General features: G+C 42.6%; 1 protein-coding gene across 4 annotated transcripts in view; it reads left to right on the forward strand.

The window, feature by feature from the left end:
• REEP1 (receptor accessory protein 1) overlaps window positions 1–9,666 on the forward strand; it is a 146,069-nt gene extending 136,403 nt beyond the window's left edge. For all 4 annotated transcript variants that reach the window (XM_069101061.1, XM_069101062.1, XM_069101063.1 and 1 more), the window contains 2 exons: window positions 2,034–2,194; window positions 9,000–9,666. In XM_069101061.1, the coding sequence (XP_068957162.1) occupies window positions 2,034–2,194; window positions 9,000–9,071 (233 nt within the window). In that variant the 3' untranslated portion in view covers window positions 9,072–9,666. The remainder of the gene's footprint in view (window positions 1–2,033; window positions 2,195–8,999) is intronic.
• Window positions 9,667–11,616: the final 1,950 nt, after the last annotated feature.

Raw genomic sequence — 11,616 nt, forward strand, 5'->3', positions numbered from 1 at the left:
TTACAGAGAAGGAAACTGAGATAAACAGAGTTAAGTGACTTGCCCAGGGTCACACAGCTAGGAAGTGTCTGAGGCTGGATTTGAACTCAGGAAGAGGAATCTTCCCGACTCCAGGCCTGATACTTTCACCACTTAGCTGACTGTATTTGCCCATATATGACAGTAAGTTGGGAGGCTCCAAAAAGACACTCCCTTTCCTTCCCTGGTCCATGATTTTTGATGCTCAAACTAGTGTTGAAAAATAGTTTTCATGGAGTCACTTTTGTCATACAGGACTCAACAGAAGCCCAGGAATGCGCTCCTTAAAATCAATTGGTCAGGCATCAAGGCTGTCAACCATTAAACATACCAGTCATGGCCAGATCAGCTTCATGTGGCTGCTGAATCCTTGGTTCTTCTCATAAAGAAGCTTCTTTCCCAGCAAATCGATTAATAGAATGTAAGCTTGTTGAGGGCAGAGGCCATTTGGTGTTTCTCTTTGTATGCCTCCCAGCACAGTCATTGATTTGGGGCCAGATAGAACCTTTAAATGAGAAAACAGGCTGGCAAGATAGGTCACTTGCCTACGATAACATGAGCTGGGGCAGGACTTAAACCCAGGTGTTCCTTCCTCTTAAGTCCCTGGGCTGTAGGCCATGCTGCCTCTCTCAGTCAATCACCCTTGATTGGACTTGAACCCTCAAGCTTTGGCTTGGGAGGCCAATGCCTTCTCCATTCCACCATTGGAGATTTTTTCCACTTAATAAGTGCTTATTGGGTTAAACTTACTGAACGGTAGATTTAGCAGGTAATTTGTTCACTGATAGTGAAAACTTCCATTTTTCTTGCATGGAATATCAATTATATCTGGAAAGGAGGAGCCACAGTAATTTAAAAAAAAAAATAAAAGATCACTCACATCGCAAGGAGATCTTGGTCACAAAAAAAGGATGATGTGATCACTGAATGGCCCAACACCAACCCATATCACTTTTGGGCAAGTCACTTAATTCAATTCAACAAGCATTTATTAAGAGCCTACTATGGTGGGGCGGCTAGGTGGTGCAGTGAATAGTGCACTGGCCCTGGAGTCAGGAGGACCTGAGTTTAAATTTGACCTCAGACACTTAACACTTACTAGCTGTGTGACTTTGGACAAGTCACTTAACCCCAATTGCCCCTCCAAAAAAGCAAAAAAAAGCCTACTATGGGTCAGGTGGATAGCTAGGTAGCTAAGTGGATAGAGTGCCTGTCAGGAAGACCTGAGTTCAAATCTAATCTGAGACACGTACTAGCTGTGTGACCCTGGGCAAGTCACTTAACCTTTTTGCTTCAGTTTCCTCATCTGCAAAATGAGCTGGAGAAGGAAATGGCAAACCCCTCCAGTATCTTTGCCAAGGAAAACCCCAAATGGAGTCACAGAGAATGGGATGCTGAAATGACTCCACAGCAATGGGTACAGGTACTGTGCTGGGCCCTGGGGACATAAAAAACCCAAAAGGAAAGTACTGAGGCACAGTCCCTGCCCTGAAGGTGCTTCCATTCCACTGAGGGAGGCACCGCATACACCGCAAATACATGATAATCGGAGGCAAATGAACCACGGGTAACTTGGGAGATCAGGAAATGCTTCCTATGGGAGGTAGGAGATGAACCTTGGAGGAAGCTAAGGGACACCCTATGCAAAAGCTCGGAGGTGGTAGATGGGATGTCCAGGTCGAGTGACAATATAAGTGGGTCACTTAAATGCCAAGCTGAGGAGTTGGCATTTTATTGTCTTGTAGAAGTTATTTACAGAGGAGGAAACTGAGTCAGTTTCCTTGTCTGTAAAGTGAGAGGGAGCGGGGATTCAAGCGGTTTCCCAGGTTCCCTGCTCTGATGACCTCTGGCTGTCTGATGGTCTTTTCAAGCTTCTAACCATGCCTGGAGTATTGTGTGGAATGCGTGGTCTAACACCGTGTGGTCTCACTCCTTCTGTGCATGAGGACACTGCTGACTTGACTTGTCCTCACTGTACTTTGTCTTCCTCCGCTAGATTTTAAATGGACTCTAAGTGGTTGAGGGAGAGGTGAATGAGGGGGGTGTGAAGTTATGGAAGCCGCACCCACACCGGGACAAGGACCCATCAATATTCTCCGACGAGGAGGAAGAGGAGGACCTGTTGGATTATATGTACAAGTTTAAAGCTCCCCGGAAGACGGAGAGACCTCTGGAGGTACCTGGTGTCCAATGTCTCAGTGGGAGAGACCACAAGTATCTCAAATGAGCTTCAAGATCATGGTTGTAGAACGTGCTTTGCCCAAGATCCTGATGGGTTGACCAGGCCTTTTTAAATTTGGAACTAGACCAGTGATTTCCAATGTAGATCACTGGTTGGTTCTGCAAGAGAGTTCTGCACAGAGCTTAATGACTGGTTAGTGACTAGTCTCAGAGTGACTTGCATGGGTGGTTTCCAGAAGGTGCATACTTTCTTCTAGGGTCCTACTGAAGGGAGGGAGAAGGATAGGGAAAGAGACTGGGTTTGCCAATTGGAGGAAACTGTACGAGAGCAGGGCAGCCCTTTCTCTCTAACTTAGAGTCTTAGATGGTTGCCTAGAGAATGAAGAGGGACTTGTCCAGGGTCACCCAGCCACCATGTGTCAGATATGTGTCTTCCTGGCTTCCAGGCCAGCTCTCTGACTTTCACAGTTTTCCTATGCACTAAGAAACTGAATGGATAGAGGAAACATTCACAGCCCTTGAGTCCCCCCTCACCCATACAACCCAACCCAACAGAGACTGATTAAGTACTCTAGGCAAGAGGACACCTTGTTTTAGAAAATACCCATTCCCAGGCCTCACAGAGCTTACATTCTAGTTGGGATAATAATTGATACTAGTACTTTATTGTTAACAAAGGGTTTTCCTTCCATACATGAACAGGACTGTTGATTTAGAGCTGGAAGAGACCAGCAATTCTCAAACTCTGGCCTTAGGCCCTTCAAAAATACTTAAGAATCCCTTTCTACTCTTATGTTATTGAGGACCCCAAATAGCCTTTGTCTTTGTGGGTTATAGTTATTAATACTTACTGTATTAGAAATTAAAGCTGATAGGGGAGCTAGGTAGCGCAGTGAATAGAGCAAGCACTTGCTGTGGAGTCAGGAGGACCTGAGTTCAAATCCGGTCTCAGACACTTAACAGAAAACTAGCCATGTGACCTTGGGCAAGTCACTTAACCCCAATTGCCCTACCTTCCCTCCTCCAAAAGGCAAAAAAAAATAAATTAAAGCTGACAAAATTTTTAAATATCCATTTATTCTCTTTAAAGTAGTAATAAATTCATTATATGCTAACAAATGAATAGTCTTATGGAAAAATAACTCTTTTTCTGAACAAAATTTTGGGAGAAAAGTGGCATCATTTTACATATTTTTTGCAAATCTCTTTAATGTCTGGCTTAAGACAGTTGGAGTTTCTTAGCTGCTTCTGCATCCAATTTGCTGTGATGTGTTCTTTTGGTTGAAGTATAAGAAGAAAATCTGGCCTCACACAGATACGTAGTTGGAAAAGGGAGGAGTGTTTTAATACTTTTTTTAATAGGCAAATGTCATTATTATGATGAAAATAGTGCAAATCCCCTGAAAGGGGCTCAGGTGGTGGTGGGGGGAGGGAAGGGGGAAGTTGGGGGTATAGACAACCTGGTATAGACCAACCCCCCCCCACCCTACTTTAGAGGGAAAGTGACTTGCCTAGGGTCACACAGATAGCACAACACTTACCTAAGGTCACACTTTCAGTAAATGGCAGGATAGAGATTTGAACCCAGGCCCTCTGACTCCAAACACAGGGCTTTTTCCCATGTACCTACCACATGTAACTCTTTTTGTTTGATCCTTACAACAAATCCCATGAGGAAAGTGCTATAGTTATTATTATTAGCAACAATAATGGTAATATTTATTATTACTGACATTCAACCATTTTTCAGTCATGTCAGTCTCTTGTGACCCCATTTGGGGTTTTCTTGGCAGAGATGCTGGAGTGGTTTGTCATTTCCTTCTCCAGCTCATTTTACAGATGAGGAAACTGAGGCAGAGTTAAGTGACTTGCCCAGGGTCTCATAGCCAGTAAGTGCTTGAGACCAGATTTGAACTCAGGAAGATGAGTCCTCCTGACTACTGTCTACTGTCCCACCTACCTGCCCCATTACTATTATTGTTATTGTTTTTAGAGATGAATAAACTTAGACCCAGAGAGTTGAAATGAGTTGTCCAGAGTCATGCAAGTAGTTAAGTATCTGAACCAGAACCCAGATCCTTTGGCTTCCAGGTCCCATGCTCTTATCTACAGTGAGGCTGGGGCTCAGGGGGGCTGGCAGTGCCCCTGATTAACTCTCCTCCTTGGGAAGCAGTTTGTGCAGGGCAGCTGGGTCACAGTCCCTCTTAACTGAAGTAATCAAGAGAAGGTTTAGGGCTTGTGGATAGTGAGAGACCTTGAAGCATCCGCATTTGACTAGGTTTCAAATCTTAACCTAATTAGCTAGAACAGACCTCATTCTGATGTGACAGCCAAAGCGATGACTTGTCATGTCTTGTTTGAAAACCTGGGTGGCAGGATGCTAGTTTAATAACAAAAATACCAGATGAGTTTGTCTGCTCTGTTCTGACTCCTGCTGGATGCTGAGTCGGCACTTGGGATCGTACTCAACACAATGAGTGGTTTTGCGCTTTAGAAAGTCAAGGGAGGATGTGTTTTCAAGTATGTATCATAGGCATCATGTACAACCCGGATAGACCTTGCTCTTCCCTTTAGTGAAGGTTAATGCATTAACTGCTCCTGGATGGCTGATAAAAATAAAATGGTGGGGGGGGGCAGTGTGGAAACAGCTGAACCTGTAATTTCATTAGTTAAGGGAAAACATTGTTGAGAATGGGTTTTCTGAAGGCGTACTGAGTTTCTCCCACCTGGAAGTGTTCAGGAAGAACATAGATTTCCACTTTTGGAGACAGTTCATTGTTTTTATTTGGGTTGGTTGGTTGGTTTGTGAGGGAGGATCCAGACTTGTGATTTTTGCAATGTTGGGAACTCCCAGGATGAAAACTCCTTTTCCCTATTGTGGATCTGCCATGTACATATAACTTATTGTCTTAGAGAGTGGCCTCTGGGCTCTGAAAGGTTACAAGACCTCAAAAAATGGTCACCCAGCTAATATGAGTCAGAAGCAGGATTTGAACCAAGTCTCAGTATGGAAACTCCTTTTTCCCACTTTGGATCTGCCATTTGGCCATAGTTTTACTAGGGGCTGGTACCTACAAATATCACAGTCATTACAATAACTCCCATTTCCATAATGCTTTAAGATTAATGCGCAGTAGTTCTGCTTGGAGAGTCCCATTCCACAGATGCTTAGGCTAGTACTTTAAATTTTGCAAAGATATCTATATGTGTGTATATGTGTACATATGTGTGCATGCACATATACACACATACTGATATGTACCAACATATATATTCTCATTTGAGCTTCATGATCAACTCTGTAGATCTTAATCCTCAATTTGAAGATGAGGAAATTGAGACTCAGAGGAAAATGAGGTCACTTGCCTCTGGTTACACAGCTCATAGGTGTCAAAGACAAGGTCTCCATGAGACCAGCACCCTAACCATTCTACCACCCTACCTCCCTGGGTGGACAGAAATGCCCACTATCATTCAAGATGAAATCAACTTACACCATCAGACTTGGTAGATGCGTGTTTTGCTAAACCATTTCGTTTCTCTCTTTTTTGCTTCAAGGGATGTCTTGTTGGGTAGGGGAGGGAGAATATATTTGGAAATTAAGGTGGTATAGAAACAAAGATATCAAAAAATGATAAATTATCTATGAAGCCTGGAAGAGGCACCAGCCCTTACTTCTTTTTTTTTTCTTTTTGTAGGGGGCAAGGCAGGGCAATTGGGATTAAGTGACTTGCCCAAGGTCACACGGCTAGTTTTGTGTTGAGTGTCTAAGGCCGGATTTGAACTCAGGTCCTCCTGACTCCAGGGCCGGTGCTCCATTTACTGTGCCACCTAGCTACCCCCAGCCCTTACTTCTGAGACCCCTCTGTTCCCCCCAGTCTTCTTCCATAACAGCTGCCCTCAAGATTCTTGAGATCTGACAACAGAAGGCATGCCTCCCCTACCTCCTCTGGGGGATGTAACAAAGTTGGGGATTCAGAGCAGGGAAGGCAGTGGGGAGAGGGGGGGCGGTATCAGCAAGCCTGGGATTTAAACTTGTGCCTCTGACTATTATGTCCTCGTTGTTGATTCAGTCATTTTTTGGCTGTGTCCGACTCTTCGTGACCCATTTGGGGTTTTCTTGGCAGAGATGTGGGAGTGGTTTGCCATTTCCTTTTCCAGCCCATTTTATAGATGAAGAAACTGAGGCAAACAGGGTTAAGTGACTTGCCCAGGGTCACACAGCTTAAGTATCTGAGATCAGATTAGAACTCAGGAAGGTGAGGCTTCCTGACTCCAGACCCAGGTTCTATCCATTGCACCACCTCAGATGACCCTGAAACACAGATTTCTCTGTTTAATTCTGCTGGCCTATAAAATTACAAACTTAATCACCAACAAATGCAAATATTCAAGTATACACACAAAAAGGAGGATTGTGTGTGAAACTGAACACTCTTGTTACATAGTTTATTTTAAAAGAAGCTTATATTAAAGTTAAGACTTTGGGAATAAAATGATCCAATTTGTTTCTCTCCCGTTTCGAATAATTTTTCTTTTCCTTTGTGTATTTCTTATGTCATACTGATGTTCTTTTGCATCTGTGATTTCCTATTAACTCACTCTTGACCCCTCTCCCACAGAGCTCACCCTTGTAACAGATGAGTAGAGTCAAGTTATACAAATCGATAAATTGATCATGTCTGAAAATGGTTCATTTCACCCCTAGAGTTGATCACTTCTCTGCTGAGAGGAAGTGGCCAATTGCTTTATCAGTCTTTTGAATTCACTAATTGCACTGGTCAGAGTTCCTAAGTGTTTCAGATTGAATAGGGACTGTTTCGTTGCTTGGAGTTAGATCTGTGCTTGGCACACAGTAGGCCCTTAAAAAATGCTTGTTGGTTGACTGGTCATTGTGGCTGTCAGGTAAGTTGTTCCCCTGGTTCTCCTTTTGCTCTGTATCTGCTCAGCCAAGCCTTCCCAAATTTCTCTGAATTCTTCCTATTTTTCATTTATTGTTGTTCGTCCTTCATTCTTGCCCCACTTCTTAGGGCGTCAGCCAACACCTCCCTGTAGAAAGGAACATGGTCACTGTTGGCCCTGTTAAGGGACTATTGAGAGCAGGCGGAGTCTGGAGCTACCTGGTAGTGGAGACATGAAATACACCCCACAGAAAGTATGCACTTTCTTTCCCAGAGGGAAAGATTCTGAAAGGTTAAGATGCCATCTTGTCTATGTGTGACTCTAACCCCAAGGCAAAAGTGGAAAAAAAAAATCTGTCTTGCTTTACAACCCCTGACTTGGCGTTTATAGAATGACTTTAGGATGACATGGAAGAGCTCCATGAAGAGGATAAGGGGCTTCTCTCTGTACTGGTGAGGCACTCGAGAATGGGATTGTTTCTGGTCTGTGGTCATAAACATATCAGGCACCCTTTATTTAACCCATTTACCTCAGTTTCCTCATCTGTAAAATGGGGGTACTAATAGCACCTTCCTCCCCAAGTTGTGAGGCTCAAGAGATGTCATTGTAAAGCTCTTAGCATATAGTAAATGCTACATAAGTGTTAACCATTGTTGTTGTTAAAAGAGGAGAGCTTCCTGCCCCATGCCCTGGGCAGACCCCATGTAGGATATTAGATTCATTCTGGACACCATGGTTTAGAAAGGACATTGATAAGCTGGACAGCTAACAGGATAGTGAAGGGCCCGAGACCTTGCTATATAAGGATCAACTGAAAGAATTGGGTGGGGGCACAGCCTGGAGAAATTTTCATTATGTATTTGTAGGCTGTCATGGGTAACAGATGACACTTGCTCTGTTTGGTCCCCAAAGGGCAGAACCAGCAGTAACCATGGGTAGAAATTGCCAAAGGGCAGAGTTCCATCTGTAATGACGTACTCATGACAATTAGAGCTATCCAAAAGTGGCATGGCCCCGTCTCACTGTGGTGGGCTCTTCCTCAAAGGTCATCTTGAAGCAGAGAGTAGATGGCCACCACTGACTGAGAACGTCATAGAAGGCACTGCTAGATCTGCAGGCCAGAAGACCTGAATTCAAATCCAGCCTTAGATACTTACTAGCTGTGTGACTCTGGGCAAATCACTTAACCTCTACCTGCCTCGGTTTCTCCATCTGTAAAATGGGAGCAAAAACACCACCCACCATCCAATTGTTGTAAGAATCAAATAAGATATAATATTAAAAGCACTCTGCAAACCTTAAAGTACTATGTGAATGGTAGCTATTAGTGTTATTGTTCATATGTAAGTTGGACCAGGTGACCCATGACGAACCTTCCAACTCTGAGATTCTATGACTTCTGGCCAGATGCTCCACAAATGCATGCCTTTGGTTCCTACAGAAGTTGAAAGGTAGCTTTCATCCTGTGACTCATGGATGGTGGGTCAAGAACATCCTTCCCTTGGAAATACCATTTATTTTTTTTATTTTGGGGGACTCTGCTCTGGAACTACAATTTCATCTACACAAGGAACTTCCCTGTGTAAAGACTCCCTTCACTGATGCAGTCTAGCCACTCTTAAATCCTGAAGAGTTGCCTGGCGATTTGCACAGGGCCACAAAGCCCGAATGTGTCAGGGATGGAATTTGAATTCAGGACTTCCTAGTTCTGAGGCCACCCTTCCCTCTATCTGCTCCGCCATGTTGCATTTCATTCCTTTGATTATTACTCGTGTCTGGATCTTCAATTTCCTATGTGGAAGGATTTCCTTGGTGTAGAAACTTCCTCTGCTGGTATGCAAAGCCATTTCATCATCTTGAACCATTGAATTAATGACATTTTTTGGTTTTCCCAACAGGCACCGCCTAGGATTCTTCGATCTCGCTTCAGGAAGAAATGTACCTCATCCCCTGCCACTGAAACCATGTGAGTGAGTCGAGCCAACAGCACCGGGATCCACAGCACGCCTCTTCTCTGCCTTAAAGAGCTATTCACTTAATAACATAGAAATCTGGGAGCTGGGTGTGCTTTGAGTGGACAGCATTGTAGTCATGGCCTTCCTCTCTCTCTCTCTCTCTCTCTCTCTCTCTCTCTCTCTCTCTCTCTCTCTCCTCTTCCTCTTTTTCTTAAAATTAGTTTTCATGGGAGAAGGGGCAAAGGGTGGGATAGCAGGGAATGACCTCTAAGTCCCCTGAGGTTGGGAGTTTTCATAGCTCAGTAGTCATCAATTTGTGAGAAAAGCATCATTGCAGAAATCATCTCTACTATGTTTCTGAAATACAGAAATGTTTGGGGTATAAGTTTGTAATTTATCAGTTGTTTACCTAGTTTTTATTCCCATAAATGCAAATGATACCAATTAAAACAAAATATCCCCCCCTCGATAAGAATACTTTCAGTCATCATGTATTTTATATTTTATGGTGTTTGTGGTTAAAATAAATAGACTTCCAGGGGCCAACAATGGCTCACAGTTATGTAAAGAGACTGAATGAAAAGAACAAGGTTTTGTTTTTTTTTTTAAAGCAACAAACACACTGAAATTCTTGTTCCTGTACAGAATTTGTAAAAGCTTCCAGGTACAGCTCAAGCAGGTGTCTGGCAAGTATTTCACTACATGAGTGAGGACAGAAAAAATAGAGATGGAATGAAGAGAGATCTGATGGTCATCCCTCTCTGCAAAGTTTTCCTTTTCCACTCCCAGTGAGCCTTAGTTTCCCAGATGTCCCCCTGAGATGTAACGGTGAGCTGAACACCTAGCAATGAGGACAGCGTGAAAGGAGGCATGGTCTCTGTATTGGATTCAGGGCTAGGACTTTGACAATTACACTTGATGTGACTGAAGGCAGGACCCTTCACCCTGCAAAACTTCCTGGGGATGTGACCATGCACCTACCTCGAAGGGATGTTAGATGCACTCAGACAGAGTGAGCTTAGCAGATGAAAAGTTATAGGTCACAGTAATGATTTCCCATCACCTCCCCTGCATTAACCCGTGCTGAAACCTTTCTCACCAGAGATAAGAGGGGTGAAAAACCTCATGTCACAAGAGCTCATGAAATCAGTATCGTGTGAAAAGAAGCTAGAATCGAATTTTTGACTTTTTTAAAGAGAGGCTTTCCAATACCTCTTAGACATGTTTGCAGTTATCTGTGATAACAGGAGCAGGAAAAATTTGGGGAGAGTTTTGGTGGCAAAATTTGGTCCTAGAAAACACGATTATGACTTTCCACTGAATTCTAAATATTGCTCTCATCTGTGCGTGGTAGCTTTTAAGAGACACTTCTCATGAACTTATGAACTCACCCCATGGGAAAAGAGTGAAGTCCAGATTCATCATATAGAATTGAGAGCCTAATTTTTTTCCAAAAAGGAGAATCTGGGTTAGATTTCATTTTAGTCTAAGTGTTAGGATAGTGTTTTCATCCCTAGATTAGGAAAGAAGAGGGAGAAGCTGTATTGAGTATTTGTGCTTTCGAGATGTAAGTGTATTCTGCATGCAGTTAATCAATCCTTTAGCTCTGACTGTGTTGGCCCTTAATCTGTCCCGTAGGCTAGAAAACACATGTTACTGCTATGTACCACATAAAACTTGCTGTCAACTGAAATATATAACCAGGCTCTATTAAAGATTGTTACATTATTAACATAGTTAAGGTGCAGCAGGGGGTCTAGGGGGATGGTGAACAGGCTGGATTTCCGCAGGCTCAGAAATGTCTGTCCTTGAAATTGTCTGCCAGTATCTGTCCCTTGGGTCCTTTACAACTGATTTTATAGCATCCTTTAAAAAAATTAATTAAATTTAATTTAAATTAAAAAACTGCTTCTAAACAAGTTAAGAGAAAACCCTGAGCACTATTGTTGCTTTTTTTTTTAAAGGAAAGCAAAGTATTTTCCCCTTGTTACAGTACTTCCATGTGTTATTGGAAAGAAATGTGATTTCCCTCAAATGTACCGAGCAGGTTATTAATAGAAACTCTTTATGGTTTAGAAAGATATTTCCCTTTTAGGTAGCAACCAGGAAACATTCAGAATCATTGAATGTGCCCAGAAAAAAACTTTGAGGAGCCCAGCTTGCATGCTTAAGTTATACAATTTCTTTTTCTTTTGCAAAAAAAAAAAAAATCCCCCCAAAAAAACAAAACAAACAAAAAAAACTTTAGCAGAAATTAAAATCCTGTTGTGAGCAAGCTTTTTTTTTTCCTCACTATTATGCAACAGGAAATTTTGACAAGTAGAAACTGACAAATTTGCACTCAATTATGCCAAAAAAAAGTTTGAAGAACTCTCAGATATGCTGTATTACTATTTGTTCTAGGTAAAAATAAGAAAAGGTGTCCAAGCTGCTGTCTTAATGTAAACTTGACTATTTCAATTTTCCTTCAAGTGTTAATCTGGGAGTTGGTTCCTCTCAGACATTCACTGTACAACTGAGAAGTTTTCATATCTCTGGCAAAATGTGTATTTATCCAACA

Source organism: Petaurus breviceps, unplaced genomic scaffold (assembly GCF_028583685.1).
Source record: "Petaurus breviceps papuanus isolate PSGF00001 unplaced genomic scaffold, PetGlider_PUasm1.0 446, whole genome shotgun sequence".
Classification (NCBI taxonomy): Eukaryota; Metazoa; Chordata; class Mammalia; order Diprotodontia; family Petauridae; genus Petaurus; species Petaurus breviceps.